This window comes from Bos indicus x Bos taurus, chromosome 1, assembly GCF_003369695.1.
Source record: "Bos indicus x Bos taurus breed Angus x Brahman F1 hybrid chromosome 1, Bos_hybrid_MaternalHap_v2.0, whole genome shotgun sequence".
NCBI lineage: Eukaryota > Metazoa > Chordata > Mammalia > Artiodactyla > Bovidae > Bos > Bos indicus x Bos taurus.
Genome location: NC_040076.1, coordinates 66,146,098 through 66,164,643, shown reverse-complemented (window position 1 = coordinate 66,164,643; position 18,546 = coordinate 66,146,098). Strand labels below are relative to the sequence as shown.

Genomic DNA, 18,546 nt, shown 5'->3' with positions numbered 1-18,546 from the left:
CTGGCCTGAATACCCTGAGCACATCGCTTAGAGTAAGAATCTGGCCTGAATACCCTGAGCACTATCTGAGTGAAATAATTTGGGCTAGCAAACCAGACTGTGGGATATCTACCACGCGAAAAGCCAGCCCCAACCTAAGACACTGCCAGGCCCGCGCACGGAACAAAGAACTGAACAGAGATAGCCGGCTGCAGACCTTCCCCCTCCGGTGACAGGCAGCCAGAGCCAGAAGGGGGCAATCGCAGCCCCAGAGAGACATTATCTATAAAACTGTAAGCAGGCTTCTTTGCTAACTAAAACTTTTTGGGGCTCTGGACGGTTAACATCTGCCTGAGAAGGTGTGCCGGTTTTACACCCAGATAACTGAGTGGCGGGGAGGCGATAAGTCGCAGCATTGGCGCTCGCCAAACACCTCATCACTTGAGCTGCTCGGACTTGGGAAGAGCACAAAACTCAGGCCCAACTGAGTCTGTGCCTCTGAGGACTACCCGAGTGCCTGAACCTGAGCGGCTTGGACCTGGGAGGTACACGCAACCCAGGGCCAGCCTCGGATTGTTCCCGGCGGAACAACCTAGAGCCCGAGCAGTGTGGGCAGGGAGGCTACACGCGCCGTGAGCGGGGGCAGACCCAGTGTGGCTGAGGCACTGCGAGCGCACGCCAGTGTTATTTGTTTGCAGCATCCCTCCCTCCCTCCCCACAGCGCGACTGAACAAAGAGAAGAAATACAGCTCCACCCATCAGAGCACAGACACAAGCTTCCCTAACCAGGAAACCTTGACAAGCCACCTGTACAAACCCACACACAGCGAGGAAAAGCCACAATAAAGAGAACTCCACAAACTGCCAGAATACAGAAAGGACACCCCAAACTCAGCAATTTAAACAAGATGAAGAGACAGAGGAATAGCCAGCAGATAAAGGAACAGGATAAATGCCCACCAAACCAAACAAAAGAGGAAGAGATAGGGAATCTACCTGATAAAGAATTCCGAATAATGATAGTGAAATTGATCCAAAATCTTGAAATTAAAATGGAATCACAGATAAATAGCTTGGAGACAAGGATTGAGAAGATGCAAGAAAGGTTTAACAAGGACCTAGAAGAAATAAAAAAGAGTCAATATATAATGAATAATGCAATAAATGAAATTAAAAACACTCTAGAGGCAACAAATAGTAGAATAACAGAGGCAGAAGATAGGATTAGTGAATTAGAAGATAGAATGGTAGAAATAAATGAATCAGAGAGAATAAAAGAAAAACGAATTAAAAGAAATGAGGACAATCTCAGAGACCTCCAGGACAATATTAAACGCTACAACATTCGAATCATAGGGGTTCCAGGAAGAAGAAGACAAAAAGAAAGACCATGAGAAAATACTTGAGGAGATAATAGTGGAAAACTTCCCTAAACTGGGGAAGGAAATAATCACCCAAGTCCAAGAAACCCAGAGAATCCCAAACAGGATAAACCCAAGGCGAAACACCCCAAGACACATATTAATCAAATTAACAAAGATCAAACACAAAGAACAAATATTAAAAGCAGCAAGGGAAAAACAACAAATAACACACAAGGGAATTCCCATAAGGATAACAGCTGATCTTTCAATAGAAACTCTTCAAGCCAGGAGGGAATGGCAAGACATACTTAAAATGATGAAAGAAAATAACCTACAGCCCAGGTTATTGTACCCAGCAAGGATTTCATTCAAGTATGAAGGAGAAATCAAAAGCTTCTCAGACAAGCAAAAGCTGAGAGAATTCTGCACCACCAAACCAGCTCTCCAACAAATACTAAAGGATATTCTCTAGACAGGAAACACAAAAATGGTGTATAAATTCGAACCCCAAACAATAAAGTAAATGGCAACGGGATCATACTTATCAGTAATTACCTTAAACGTAAATGGGTTGAATGCCCCAACCAAAAGACAAAGACTGGCTGAATGGATACAAAAACAAGACCCCTACATGTGTTGTCTACAGGAGACCCACCTCAAAACAGGGGACACATACAGACTGAAAGTGAAGGGCTGGAAAAAGATTTTCCATGCAAATAGGGACCAAAAGAAAGCAGGAGTAGCAATACTCATATCAGATAAAATAGACTTTAAAACAAAGGCTGTGAAAAGAGACAAAGAAGGTCACTACATAATGATCAAAGGATCAATCCAAGAAGAAGATACAACAATTATAAATATATATGCACCCAACACGGGAGCACCGCAGTATGTAAGACAAATGCTAACAAGTATGAAAGGAGAAATTAACAATAACACAATAATAGTGGGAGACTTTTAATACCCCACTCACACCTATGGATAGATCAACTAAACAGAAAATTAACAAGGAAACACAAACTTTAAACAATACAATAGACCAGTTAGACCTAATTGATATCTATAGGACATTTCATCCCAAAACAATGAACTTCACCTTTTTCTCAAGTGCACATGGAACCTTCTCCAGGATAGATCACATCCTGGGCCATAAAGCTAGCCTTGGTAAATTCAAAAAAATAGAAATCATTCCAAGCATCTTTTCTGACCACAATGCAGTAAGATTAGATCTCAATTACAGGAGAAAAACTATTAAAAATTCCAACATATGGAGGATGAACAACACCCTGCTGAATAACCAACAAATCACAGAAGAAATCAAAAAAGAAATCAAAATTTGCATAGAAATGAATGAAAATGAAAACACAACAACCCAAAACCTGTGGGACACAGTAAAAGCAGTCCTAAGGGGAAAGTTCATAGCAATACAGGCACACATCAAGAAACAAGAAAAAAGTCAAATAAATAACCTAACTCTACACCTAAAGCAACTAGAAAAGGAAGAAATGAAGAACCCCAGGGTTAGTAGAAGGAAAGAAATCTTAAAAATTAGAGCAGAAATAAATGCAAAAGAAACAAAAGAGACCACAGCAAAAATCAACAAAGCCAAAAGCTGGTTCTTTGAAAGGATAAATAAAATTGATAAACCATTAGCCAGACTCATCAAGAAACAAAGGGAGAAAAATCAAATCAATAAAATTAGAAACGAAAATGGAGAGATCACAACAGACAACACAGAAATACAAAGGATCATAAGAGACTATTATCAACAATTATATGCCAATAAAATGGACAACGAGGAAGAAATGGACAAATTCTTAGAAAAGTACAACTTTCCAAAACTCGACCAGGAAGAAATAGAAAACCTTAACAGACCCATCACAAGCACGGAAATTGAAACTGTAATCAAAAATCTTCCAGCAAACAAAAGCCCAGGTCCAGACGGCTTCACAGCTGAATTCTACCAAAAATTTAGAGAAGAGCTAACACCTATCCTGCTCAAACTCTTCCAGAAAATTGCAGAGGAAGGTAAACTTCCAAACTCATTCTATGAGGCCACCATCACCCTAATACCAAAACCTGACAAAGATCCCACAAAAAAAGAAAACTACAGGCCAATATCACTGAAGAACATAGATGCAAAAATCCTTAACAAAATTCTAGCAATCAGAATCCAACAACACATTAAAAAGATCATACACCATGACCAAGTGGGCTTTATCCCAGGGATGCAAGGATTCTTCAATATCCGCAAATCAATCAATGTAATACACCACATTAACAAATTGAAAAACAAAAACCATATGATTATCTCAATAGATGCAGAGAAAGCCTTTGACAAAATTCAACATCCATTTATGATAAAAACTCTCCAGAAAGCAGGAATAGAAGGAACATACCTCAACATAATAAAAGCTATATATGACAAACCCACAGCAAACATTATCCTCAATGGTGAAAAATTGAAAGCATTTCCTCTAAAGTCAGGAACAAGACAAGGGTGCCCACTTCCACCATTACTATTCAACATAGTTTTGGAAGTTTTGGCCACAGCAATCAGAGCAGAAAAAGAAATAAAAGGAATCCAAATTGGAAAAGAAGAAGTAAAACTCTCACTATTTGCAGATGACATGATCCTCTACACAGAAAACCCTAAAGACTCCACCAGAAAATTACTAGAACTAATCAATGATTATAGTAAAGTTGCAGGATATAAAATCAACACACAGAAATCCCTTGCATTCCTATACACTAATAATGAGAAAACAGAAAGAGAAATTAAGGAAACAATTCCATTCACCATTGCAACGGAAAGAATAAAATACTTAGGAATATATCTACCTAAAGAAACTAAAGACCTATATATAGAAAACTATAAAACACTGGTGAAAGAAATCAAAGAGGACACTAATAGATGGAGAAATATACCATGTTCATGGATTGGAAGAATCAATATAGTGAAAATGAGTATACTACCCAAAGCAATTTATAGATTCAATGGAATCCCTATCAAGCTACCAACAGTATTCTTCACAGAGCTAGAACAAATAATTTCACAATTTGTATGGAAATACAAAAAACCTCGAATAGCCAAAGCGATCTTGAGAAAGAAAAATGGAACTGGAGGAATCAACCTACCTGACTTCAGGCTCTACTACAAAGCCACAGTTATCAAGACAGTATGGTACTGGCACAAAGACAGAAATATAGATCAATGGAACAAAATAGAAAGCCCAGAGATAAATCCACGCACATATGGACACCTTATCTTTGACAAAGGAGGCAAGAATATACAATAGATTAAAGACAATCTCTTTAACAAGTGGTGCTGGGAAATCTGGTCAACCACTTGTAAAAGAATGAAACTAGAACATTTTCTAACACCATATACAAAAATAAACTCAAAATGGATTAAAGATCTCAATGTAAGACCAGAAACTATAAAACTCCTAGAGGAGAACATAGGCAAAACACTCTCTGACATACATCACAGCAGGATCCTCTATGACCCACCTCCCAGAATATTGGAAATAAAAGCAAAAATAAACAAATGGGACCTAATTAAACTTAAAAGCTTCTGCACATCAAAGGAAACTATTAGCAAGGTGAAAAGACAGCCTTCAGAATGGGAGAAAATAATAGCAAATGAAGCAACCGACAAACAACTAATCTCAAAAATATACAAGCAACTCCTACAGCTCAACTCTAGAAAAATAAATGACCCAATCAAAAAATGGGCCAAAGATCTAAATAGACATTTCTCCAAAGAAGACATACAGATGGCTAACAAACACATGAAAAGATGCTCAACATCACTCATTATCAGAGAAATGCAAATCAAAACCACTATGAGATACCATTTCACACCAGTCAGAATGGCTGCGATCCAAAAGTCTACAAATAATCAATGCTGGAGAGGGTGTGGAGAAAAGGGAACCCTCTTACACTGTTGGTGGGAATGCAAACTAGTACAGCCACTATGGAGAACAGTGTGGAGATTCCTTAAAAAACTGGAAATAGAACTGCCTTATGATCCAGCAATCCCACTGCTGGGCATACACACTGAGGAAACCAGAAGGGAAAGAGACATATGTACCCCAATGTTCATCGCAGCACTGTTTATAATAGCCAGGACATGGAAACAACCTAGATGCCCATCAGCAGATGAATGGATAAGAACGCTGTGGTACATATACACAATGGAGTATTACTCAGCCATTAAAAAGAATACATTTGAATCAGTTCTAATGAGGTGGATGAAACTGGAGCCTATTATACAGAGTGAAGTAAGCCAGAAGGACAAACACCAATACAGTATACTAACGCATATATATGGAATTTAGAAAGATGGTAATGATAACCCTGTATACGAGACAGCAAAAGAGACACTGATGTATAGAACAGGCTTATGGACTCTGTGGGAGAGGGAGAGGGTGGGAAGATTTGGGAGAATGGCATTGAAACATGTGAAATGTCATGTATGAAATGAGATGCCAGTCCAGGTTCAATGCACGATGCTGGATGCTTGGGGCTGGTGCACTGGGACGACCCAGAGGGATGGTATGGGGAGGGAGGAGGGAGGAGGGTTCAGGATGGGGAACACATGTATAATTTTTTTTTAAATTAAAATTGAATAAATTTTTTTATAGGAAAAAAAAAGTCAAAAGCTATTCTGGTCTTTAATAACTAGAGTAAAATGATGCACTTTTCTTGGGATGGTGTCATGGACACAGAGTTCTTAGTGTTCATTTTAAGATCTGATACATCAAGACAGGAACTAGTCAGGTGTTCATACTTCTTTTCATTATCTCAAACATATTTCACAATTCTTGACACACATAAAGATTTACATTTCAGATGAGACATTAAGACAGTTTGACAGCACAAGAGAAATTTCTTACCTTGACTAGCAGGTAAATACTGCTGAGAAATTGTAGGTAAGATAGAGCATAGTCAGGTTTTGTATTCATGAAGACCTCATCTGAACCTCAATTAGTTAGTAAATACAACCGTTCTTTAGACTCTCAGGTCCTAAATATACTATACTCTCTAGATTCTTTTATCAGAATAAAAAGTGATTTACAACATATTGTCTGAATAAAGAATTTTTAGGACCCTTTATTGATCTTGTTTAGTTTCCTTTTAAATTAACAGTAATGCCCTTCCTAAGGAGAGGCTCAAATTTTGGTTTATATATTTCAACACTTAGAGATGAGATATATTATTCTATCTGTATTTAAGTAAATATTATTTTATCAAAGTTTATAATCTGCTTTACAATCATCATTCTCATAATTAGTGAGCTTCTCCATTCCCAAGTTCTTTGTTTTTATTCATCATTTCTTATCTGGATTTCATCATCACAGCTTTTGCAAGAGGTTCTCTCTCAAACAGGCAGTCTTCCTTAAGTTTATGAAAGCTATCAGTGGTCTTAAAAATTCAACCATATTTTGGTATAATTTTTTCTTTAGAATATGTTAGCAACTGCTCCATTATCTTCTGCTATTGAGTGTTGCTGTGGAAAAGCATGACAATCTGGGATTTTTGTTTTTTCTCTTCTCAGTAGGTCACTGGTTCTTACTGTATGGTCCCTGGATCAGAAGCATTAACATCACATGGGAATACGTTAAAATACAAATTTTCAGGCCCTGTTTTATAGCTACTGAATTGGGAACTTTTATTTCCTTTTTCTGCCTGAACACTTGAAAATTTCTTACTTTGAAATTCAATAGCCTAATCCAAGATATCTTAGAATTGAAAGGTATCAAAATTTCCTGGATTCATCTTTCAGTGTGTACTCTGGCTGGTCACAAATACCTAGTAAACAAATTAATCACTTGGCTTTTATGACTGGATGGTCATATATCTCAGGATAGTTTTAATTTATGCCTGTTATCCCAATATGTTTATTACTAGTGCCCACTTTTACTCTCAAGACTGTCCTAGTTTGAATGATAGATGATTATTTGTGATCAGTGAGACCAATAGTTTGCAAAATACCTATGACTGATAAAGATGCTATATGAATTCTGTGAAAGCCCTGATAGGAGATTCAGAGTAGAGGCTCATAGGGGTTTTGAGCAAAATCGTGCCTATTTTGAAAAGTAATCATCCTCATTTTGAGAGAACTCTTGACTTGCTAGTGGGCTGTGGTAGAGACTGAATCCTCATTTGACTGTAGAACACCAGCTGCCCCACATGAACTGAGTGTCAATCTACCAAGCCATAGAGTCAGGCTTGCCCAGTAACACTCCTGAGTCATGTGGTATATTTGAGACTGGGCTTGAGCAAGCGTAAATTGTATGAGCAGGCAGCTCTCACTCCTGGTGTGCTACTCCCATTGCATTGCCATCCTGCCCTCACTCTATGCTTAAGCCACATGGAGTGTTCTCCAGGGCCAGTTAATTGAAGAATAAAAAAATCTGAGCCTGATTTAGACACAGGTTTGAATGAAAGCTGGAGATGACTTCTGCAATGCAGCAGGCCCACCAAAGAACAGCCCTTCAGTAAAAGAATAGGAAATTCTGTCCAATGGAGAGAATTTTAAATAGGACATCTCATTGCTCATTTTGCCTGCAGGAAAGCTGGCCTATGGAGCAGCTCTTATACTAAAGCATGGATGGGGCAAATGACTTGGCAGGGTAGTCAAGGACATGAACAAGATACTGATGACTGGTAACAGTTTGGTCTGGTGAAGGAGGTATGTGAAGGGATTTCTCAGAATGAACTCAGGTTGTGAGATAGGTCCTATGTAAATGCTCACCAAAGAGCCTTTACTTCAGAGAAACTTTGTTTACCCAGGTAAGCAATGATGACCCTCCTTATTTCAGATCTAGGGAACCTGTGATCAGTTATTCAGCACCAAGAATTCCTATGGGTCAAACTGTTATGATTACACATATCAGCCCTTCTGCCTATTAAAATAACCAGGGCAAATTTTTTTCTGGTAATTTGATGCTCTGTATCATCTATGCTACTACATGCTGTCATCATCCTTATTTAAATCATAGAATCTATTTCAATATCAGTATTTTCCACCTTCCTCTCTGATCTATAGAAGACAGCCACTATGGCGTGTTTCAAATATGTTGTCATTACCTTCATTAATGTATTTCTCAATGTTCTTATGACGACCAGGTCCTTGGGGTAGGGATAACTGAGAGGGTAATACATAACAAATCCACTCTGGCATTCTTATCTCCCTAAATCTTTCTATTCCTTCCTCTATTGTGGATTCCTGGCATCTCAACTCAGCCTAGGTGAGAAATAAATGTAATTTTCAATCTACAAAATGATAAAATAATTAGAACTCTACCAACTGCTTTTGATAGTACATGAATGCAGAATCTCTGGTAAGTGCACCTATATAATAATTTTTGGGCTTCCCTGATAGCTCAGTTGGTAAAGAATCTGCCTGCAATGGATGAGACCCCGGTTTGATTCCTGTGTTGGGAAGATCTGGACAAGGGTTAGGCTACCCACTTCAGTATTCTTGGACTTCCCTTGTGGCTCAGCTGGTAAAGAATCTACCTGCAATGTGGGAAACCTGGGTTCAATCCCTGGGTTGGGAAGATCCCCTGGAGAAGGGAAAGGCTACCCACTCAAGTATATACTTTTAGCCTAATTAAAATTCTTTCCCCCTATTTCTAGTGTAATACCCTCATAATTCAGTTCCATGTATATTCCACCAGGGTTTTGCTGATAAGCAGTAGTGGAATTTGATAATTCTGGCATGCAAGGCTCTTGCTCCCAAAATTGACTGGGTAGTTGGCACCACAAGCATTTTAGGATCTGCCTCTCACTGAAGATGTGGAGGAGTAAAGGAGAGTTCGGCAGGGAATGAGCTGGCCTCATTCCCTGGAGATTTCCTGGTAATCTCCTCAAGTGGGGTCATTTCAGGATCTTCAGGCAAGGTTGGCACCATCAGTCAAGGGTAAAGGGACTAGACTTCTGGTAGCAGAGCTCATTGGTATCTGCAGTTAACAGATTCCTGGAGTCATCTGAATTCTCCTAGAATGATCATTCCAATTCCCGTGTTCCTGATATCCTCTTCTCTTTTCATTCTCACTTTTCCCTGTTTGTTCTCTTTTCTGTTCTTGTCTCTTTCTGTTGCTCTTTTTGTTTCACTTCTAAGCTGTGTGTCCTCATGCTTGAACTTTTCTCTCTGTATTTGCTCATCTGTTCTCTCAGCTGACCACATTCTTTTACAGGATTCTAATCTCACCCGTGTGTAATTTTTGCTCACACAAAAGTTTCCATACCTCCACCACCACTGACCCCTTAAAGCCTACACATCATTCAGTTTGAGTGTCCTACACCATATGACTCCCTGAACCTTTGTGTCCATTCTAAATTGAGAGATTTTGATGAGCCCTGCTTGGGCAATGTTCACCCTTGGTCCAAACTCCAAGGATAGTAGAGTCACTTATTACCCAGGGCTTTCCCTCTTCTGGGTTGTTGTTGGTCAGGTTCTCTAAGAGAGAGGTTTGGGCAGGGAGAATCTTGTGGAGAATGTAAAGGAAATATAAGATATGATCCTAGTCTTTAAGGAACTTAATATCAAAGACTCAGAGCCTGCTGGGCCTCATTAATAGAATTCTGGCTCCTTTTGAGTTTCTGTAATTGAATATTGCAGAGAATATAGATGAAGTTAGCCCAACGGAAGTTTACACCAATAACGTTCTGACTTACTGAAGACCTGAACTTCCTTACAGATTAAAACTTAACATAGTGATTGTAGTATTTATGGAGTACTTTGTGTATCCTCAATGCTTTGCACACATTTTGTTTTAGTCTCTTCACTGAGAAACTCTATTGACAGTTATTATGACCATTTACTTTAGTCTCTGACGTATTAAGAAACCTTGCAAAATACCTACAGTAGTAAATAGAGATTCAAAGTAGAGTTTACTAATCCAGAGTCCATGTTTTTTGTAGTAATAATACAAAGCTGTCTCCCTAAACAGAGCAATAAGAAATTTACCTTTATAATCCATCTCAAGTCCTGGCACCTCTAAGGGCACTAGAGTAATGCAGAAACCTGACGTGTTAAAGGCAAATGTTCCGGCTTTCTTTGGTATGGCATAACCTAGGAAGGAGTACTCATGCCGCCATTCAAGCTACATGTTGCAGCACAATCTACGTACCACCATACAGGACTCCTAATTTCTCAGGGACTCCACAAGACCTTATAAACCCTTCCTAGATGCCAAGCATTAATCTCACTGTTACTAAGACCTCTAGTATAGACTGTTAAATAAAGTAAAGGTCAAAAAAAGGACAATTACATTGTATTTGAGTTTTTAGAAAGTAAACTCACAGGAATCCCTAGGTTTTCTTTTCTTTCCTATATATCTCAGACAGGGTCCTGGAGAACCTACAAACTGGAACCACCAATGGTGCAGCCAAAAAAGACCTCCATAATGAGTGTTCACATAGCCAAGGAACTAGAAAAAGAACAAGATAGCAGAATAGAAAACGTTTTTTGCAATACCAACCCTACTGCAGCCAAACACCTCCATTATGGTGTCTATGGGACTGCTGCTGCTGCTGCTGCTAAGTCGCTTCAGTCGTGTCCGACTCTGTGCGGCCCCATAGACGGCAGCCCACCAGGCTCCGCCGTCCCTGGGATTCTCCAGGCAAGAATACTGGAGTGGGTTGCTATTTCCTTCCATTTCATGGAGTGGGTTGCCATTTCCTTCAATTTCATGGAGTGGGTTGCCATTTCCAGAGTGGGTTGCCATTTCCTTTCCATTTCATGGGACAGAGTAGGGAGTTAAACTTTGATCCCTGAACCAATGCTGGAATCCGATTCTCCCACTAGCGTGTGTTCACAAGGTCAGTGGTAGGTAGCAAGCAGTATTCTAATTCCACTACCTCTAGGGTAGTGTCAGCATGACCAGGCAAGGAGCTGAGAGCTTCCACCTTAAGCTTCCTCCTTAAGCTAGGAAGCAAAAGGAGGTGGTTGAAGCTGATACAAGTCAGCACTTGTTTTCCCTTTTGCCCTTGTGTTGGAAAGCCCAGAGGTTTGCTGAACTTCTTCCTCTACCAGGCAGCAAAGAGATGGAATGAAGTGGGCATATTGGCTGTCCACTTTCTCCATTCTTACCATCTTTCCATCCCTAGTTTAAGTAGAGCTCATCAGAGAACTGAAGTTCAACACCCACCCAGTAGCAAGAGGTGAAAAGGGTGGTGTTAGTGGCACTCTAGTCTCCCCTCTGCTGTCATGGGGCCCATAAGGGAGCTGAACTTTAAACCCAACAGCAATGAGATAGTACTCATTGGTATCATAGGAGCCAGGGTTGTCATAGGACCATTGGGGAGCCAAAAATCCACCCCCCACCTGACCTGAGCAGTACACCTAAATAAGGTAAATTCTTTTCAAAAAAGAAAAAGATTAAGTAGCATGCAGAGTCTAACAACAAAAATGTACAAGATATAATTGAAAATAACTCACCAATCTAAGAACCAGGAAAATCACAACTTTAATGATAAAAGACAATTAGGAAATGCCAACAATGAGGATCACAATAAACTGTGGAAAATTCTGAAAGAGATGGGAATACCAGACCACCTGACCTGCCTCTTGAGAAACCTGTATACAGGTCAGGAAGCAACAGTTAGAACTGGACATGGAATAACAGACTGGTTCCAAATAGGAAAAGGAGTACGTCAAGGCTGCATATTGTCACCCTACTTATTTAACTTATATGCAGAGTACATCATGAGAACCGCTGGGCTGGAAGAAGCACAAGCTGGAATCAAGATTGCCGGGAGATATATCAATAACTGCAGATATGCAGAGAACACCACTGTTATGGCAGAAAGTGAAGAGGAACTAAAGAGCCTCTTGATGAAGGTGAAAGAAGAAAGTGAAAAAGTTGGCTTAAAGCTCAACATTCAGAAAACGAAGATCATGGCATCTGGTCCCACCACTTCATGGCAAATAGATGGGGAAACAGTGGCTGACTTTATTTTTCTGGGCTCCAAAATCACTGCAGATGGTGATTGCAGCCATGAAATTAAAAGACACTTGCTCCTTGGAAGGAAAGTTATGACCAAACTAGATAGCATATTAAAAAACAGAGACATTACTTTGCCAATAAAGGTCTAGTCAAGGCTATGGTTTTTCCAGTAGTCATGTATGGATGTGAGAGTTGGACCGTAAAGAAAGCTGAGCACCGAAGAATTGATGCTTTTTGAACTGTGGTGTTGGAGAAGACTCTTGAGAGTCCCTTGGACTGAAAGAAGATCCAACCAGTCCATCCTAAAGGAGATCAGTCCTGGGTGTTCATTGGAAGGACTGATGTTGAAGCTGAAACTCCAATACTTTGGCCACCTGATGCGAAGAGCTGACTCATTGGAAAAGACCCTGATGCTGGGAAAGATTGAGGGCAGGAGGGGAAGGGGATGACAGAGGATGAGATGGTTGGATGGCATCACCAACTCAATGGACATGGGTTTGGGTGGACTCCAGGAATTGGTGATGGACAGGGAGGCCTGGCATGCTGCGGTTCATGGGGTCACAAAGAGTCGGACACAACTGAGCGACTGAACTGAACTGAACAATGAGATGATTCAGATGTTGGAATTATCTGACAATGACTGTAAAACAGCAGTTGTAAAAATATTTTAACTAGCAGTTACACACATTTTTGAAACAAATGAAAAAGTAGAAAGCATCAGCAAAGAAATAAAGCTATAAAAGAGAAATTATGAAACTGAAAATTACAGTAAATGACACAAAACTCACTAGATGTGCTCAACAATAGACTAGAGATGACAGAGTAAAGAATCAGTAAACTGAAAAACAGATTAATCTTAGCTATCCTGTCAACAAGAGCAAATGAACAGAGACTCAGGGGCATGTGAGACAAGAAAGAAAAAATCTAACATTTATGTCATAAGAGACCCAGAAGCAGAGGAGAAAGAGAGTAGGGCTGAAAAATTATTGAAAGAAATAGTCAAAGGATGAAAAATTTTCAAGTTTGATTAAAGACAATAATCTACAGATTTAAAAAGATTAGGAAATCACAAAAAGGATAAACTAAAATAAAAAATTCAAGTCATGACACATCATTAACCAAACTTCAAAAAGCCAGAAAAAAAAGAAAAAGAAAAAATTTTGAAAGCAGTTGCAGAGAAAATGACACATTGTCTATAATGGAAAAATGGTTCAAATGACAGCAGATTTTTTTGACATGTTAAGTTGGTTATGCAAAGTGATTCTACCCAGGCTGTGCAGCTCAAACTCGTGACTGCAGCGTCTGCACCCTGGATAGCAATTTTTTTAAACCTGAAACAAAAAATAAAGTAGTACAACATTTTCAAAGTGCTGGAAAAAAAAACTGTTAATCTTACATCTATATATAGGGAAAATATACTTCAGGAATGAACAGCAAATAAAGGCATTCTTAAATGAAGAAAAACTAAGAAAATTTGTCACCAGCAGACTCACCAGTAATGAATGACTTAGAAGTTCTGTAAACAGAGAGGAAATGATGACCAAAGGAAGCTTTAAGATATAGTTGAGTTTGAGGATGACTGAATTACCCCAGCTAAAATAAAATGGAGATCTTTGGCAACTTAAAAAGGTGTCAAAGAATTGGTGTTAATGTTTATGTCTATGGATGTGGACGACTCCAACATATTATATACTTCTACAGCCTTATCTCCCACTACTTCTATGCACACACTCTGCTCCACACAAATTAGGCTACTCATCATTTTCCCAATGTTGTGTTTTCCTGCCTCTTAACCTCTGCTTGTGCTGGAACCTTGCTACCTGGAATGCTCTCTTATCCCTCACTTCCATGTCCAAATTCTAGTCACCTTCAAAGTGAAGCCTAAAACGATATCTGTTCCATGAATCCTTCCTCAATTCCTGTGGCCAGAAGTAAACTCTCCTCATGAATTTTTGTGACATTTTGTAATTTCCTTGGCATAGGTGACATTCTGTCTTCAGTAAACAGGACTGAAATAATGTACATGAAAAGTAAATTGCTAAACAAATGAAATTAATTTATTAAACTGGTTTTTATTTACATGATAGCTATTTATGTATATGCCTTCTCTTCCTTCTGCAGGCTCCTTACGAGTAAGGACTCTATTCCCATTTAGTTCTCCCATAGCTTCTGATATAATGTCTCTCAGGTTAAAAGAAAAAAAAAAAAAAAAAGGTCCATTACATTGAATTAAACCATGGAAGCAAAAGGATTCAGGAAAACTTACATAGAAATTAGCAGAACCCAAGTTTCCATGTGCTTCCTTTAGGTAAAAAAAAATTTTTTCATTTTAGTTTTATCTAATTGTAATGAAGAATGTACAATCAAATCACACTCTCCTGGTTTTCCTTTTACTTCATAAATCACCCATTCTCAAAATTTTCTGGATCCTCCTCTTCTAGATCTCTAATGTTGTGAAACTCCAGGAGTACTCCTTGAAGCCCTTCTGTATAACATTTATTATAACATTCTCTATGACATTTAGTCTATCTCATCCCATGGCATGCCTTTAAATACCATTTATAAGCTGATGACTTTCAAGTTTACGTACCCAGCCCCAGTTGGATACCCTATTGGGATCTGAAGTTCGACATGCACAAAACTCTTAGTTAGTTAATACCCCAAATCAATTTTTACCCTAGTCTTCCCTAGTCTCAGAAAATTGCACCAATATTCATCCTCATTACTTGAGCCTTCAAATCTGTCAGAATTTCTCTCTCTTTCAAATCATGTATGTAGACTATACTCAATTCATGTCTGTCCTTCCTTAATGATAAATTCCAAGTCAAACCACTTCTCTCCATCTCCACTGCTACCACCTTGTCCAAATAACAATCATTTTTACTTAGACTCTCTTTGTTTACAATATTTCCTACTTACAGACAATTCTGTACTTAGCAACCAGTGAACTGAGAGAATCAGATTATGTCACTCCCATGTTCTGAACCTCCAATGGTTTCACATGGGACTTAGAATAGCATCATAATGTCTTACCATGGCCACAAAGTGCCACATGATCTGGTCCCTAGCTTCCTGGGATGGCATCCTCTACCTGTTCATACTTGACTGACTTACTCCAGTCCTGTTGTACTGTCCATATTGCTCTTCCTCAATACTCATGACTTCCTCAAGCCCCATGCAGTCTCTAAGACAGCCAGTCAAGATAAGTGAGGTAAGCTTGCACACAGGTATAGCAGATTATTCATCTTTTTTTTCCTAACACCTATATGAATGGAATAAATGAAACTCAAAAATGAATTTTAAAAAACTCTAAATTTTTGAGGTTTAACCAACAGGTGTTTAAAATGTAAACCTATATTGTAATATAGTTGCCTAAAACATCTAATGTTACTTAAGGCTGCATAAAACAGAAGTGTATTGTTGGGAGAAAGACAGGTTCTAGTTCTTCTGGTCCAACCTCGTCTGGAATGTTGTATGTATTTGGCTTCAGATAACACATATTAAGAGGGATTCTTATCTACCATTGAATTTCAAGCAAAGGATATTTTTCAGAATTGGAAAAACAGTTGTGAAAAATCTTCAGTTTGATAAATACTTAATGACTGATATAATGTCTCTCAGGTTAAAAAAAAAAAAAGGTCCATTACATTGAATTAAACCATGGAAGCAAAAGGATTCAGGAAAACTTACATACAAATTAGCAGAACCCAAGTTTCCATGTGCTTAATGAATACTTAATGGAGGTGACATGAAAATTCTCCCCAAATAGCAAAAAGTCTGCTGCATAAAAGAGGGGTTTATGCTTATTCTTGTTAGCCATAAAGGAAAGAACCAATGGTGAGGGGTTTCAAAGAAAAACCTTTTAGTTCAGCACAAGGAAGAATTGCCTGCCAGTGTTTCCCAACTCCGTGTTCTGCAGAACACTATACCATGTGAGGCTAAATGAGGTGTTTTATGTCTTTACTGAAGCATTTCTCAGAATCTTTAATATGCAAGTCTTAAGAAGAGGATAGAATATGCTTCATTTCCAAAATTTATTTAACCATAGAAACTTTTATTCACAGAGCACTGTTAATATCTTTTGAGACAGTAGTTCATAGAATAGGTGGAGTTAAAGCTGCTTCAAAAATGAACATATTATCTTCTGAAGAAGCACAGTCAAGTTCACATTAAGGTATCTGTTGAAAATGGAGTGTTGCTTTCACTTCTGTACTTCTGAAAACTTGGTAACTGAAACTAGAGTATTAAAGCCTGGGAAACTGGAACGACTTTCTTTGTTATGTTTACAGTCTGACTGACTCAAAACAGTTCTAGATGAGAATAATAGAGCAAAACCAATGGAAATGTTTGAACCTTTCCTCCAGAAATACACAGTAGTCATGATATTCCCATGTCTGTCCACTGAGTCATTCATTGTGTCTAAGGTAATATTTCTCAACTTTTTTCACCAACACAGCAACAAACAAAACCCTGTCATGTTCTACCACTCTAACCCCCAGATTTTGTTAGAATCCTGATATGCAACCATGGCCTTCATTGGGCATTGCCATTTTAGAAGCTCAAATGTAGTGTTAAGATAACCTTTTTTAAAAAATAAGTCATTTAAAATTTGTCAAAACAGTAAAAGTTATCAAAACAGATCCACTGCTTTGAGGCCAAATGAAGTACTAATAAAATGGAAGTGAAAGTCCCTCAGTTGTGTCCGACTCTTTGCGACCCCATGGACTATACAGTTCATGGAATTCTCCAGGCCAGAATTGGAGTGGGTAGTCTTTATCTTCTCAAGGGGATCTTTCAGGGCTTGAACCCAGGTCTCCCACATTGCAGCCAGATTCTTTACCAGCTGAGCCAAATATTGTTGTTATTACATACTTGTTGCAATAAGCAAGACAATGTGATAATAAGAGAAACCTTGCCTGACAACATTGAAAAGACAGAGTTGGAAAGTTATAATTAGTGTCTTCTATACAGTTGTCCACAGAATGGTATGATCTAGGGCTGAAACAATGTAGTCCCTAAAAAGAGTGTACACCAGAAGACTGGCTCATCAGGACTTCCACAGTTTATACTTGTTCTGTTTTCCAGAACCATGTTTATTCTCTTTAATTTGGTTTCCAAGGATGTTATCAGTACTGAGAAAGGGCATTTGGGTTAGCAGATAAAAGACTAATTATCAGAAAGATGTATCATCTCCTATTTGTCAGTAAAATTTAATTTTTCTCCTACTATCTGTACTGAAAATTTTACTAAGGTCTTATCAGACCTAGATAGCTGACAAAGCAGGTCCTGGACCAGATCACACCAGACATACCAATTCTTGAAGTCCTTGTAAACAGTACAATTAACTGCTAATGAAGAACATTAAAATGCCATTTCTCTGTTAATTCTGCAATTTTGCCCCTGAATCAGCACTTCAGAGAGTTGGACAATCAGTTCTAAATAGCAGATAAAAGAATTCCTACATAACTTTGATAACCACAGAGACCAATCTCAATTATACATTTGTGTTTTTGGAGACAGCAGGTCAGCTTCAGCAATGCTACACACTGTTTACTGAGTTCACTGACAGATGGGAAGACATAGAGTTTCAGGGGCCTTCCTGTAATGCACTGAAAAACCTAGTCCTGGAGTTGCCTCTATCATGGGAGAAAAGTGGAGGTGATCAACTTGGATATGATGCTATTTTTCTTCTAACCAAGCTGGAGTTAAAAATGCTTGAAGATGGTGATGGCCAAGACCAGAGTAAGGAACTGGGGTCTGGTCAGAGTCCAGGGAGCTATTAGAACTTTGTCTTCTTGGTTTCCAGGTTGATCATGTTTCCTTGGATTTGGGGAGTCTGCTTATCAGCTGACCCCTGAACATCCCCTGGCTTTAAAGGAACATAGTAGTATCCCATGATGGAGAAGATCAGGCAGACCACCAGCAAGAGGCAGGAAAACAAAATGAATTCGGCCCACTGTAGGAAGAAATACATTCAAGAGAAAAATATGGAGAACCTGAAACTAAAGGGATCTTTATAGGATGAGGAATGGAGAGCAGATTGACACAGGGTCACCAGTTTAGGAAGAGCTTTGGTAGGAGAAGACAGGGCTCACTGTTCTTGACTCACATGGACCTATGTGGCCATTATTGCAACTTACATGTCTATTTTCCTGGAAAAATCTGTGTCTAATTCATCTCAGGTCAGAGGGTTGAGTGGGAGACAGAGGGGTTGGGGAAGGGCAGCAGAAGAAGATGGA

General features: G+C 38.9%; 2 protein-coding genes across 3 annotated transcripts in view; both read right to left on the bottom strand.

Moving 5' to 3' along the window:
• The window catches only part of LOC113886584 (solute carrier family 15 member 2-like), a 66,641-nt gene that overhangs the window by 47,963 nt on the left and 132 nt on the right, over window positions 1–18,546 (bottom strand).
• SLC15A2 (solute carrier family 15 member 2) overlaps window positions 16,325–18,546 on the bottom strand; it is a 43,312-nt gene continuing 41,090 nt past the window's right edge. For both annotated transcript variants that reach the window (XM_027533052.1, XM_027533144.1), the window contains one exon: window positions 16,325–18,263. In XM_027533052.1, coding sequence (XP_027388853.1) covers window positions 18,087–18,263 — 177 coding nt within the window. In that variant the 3' untranslated portion in view covers window positions 16,325–18,086. The remainder of the gene's footprint in view (window positions 18,264–18,546) is intronic.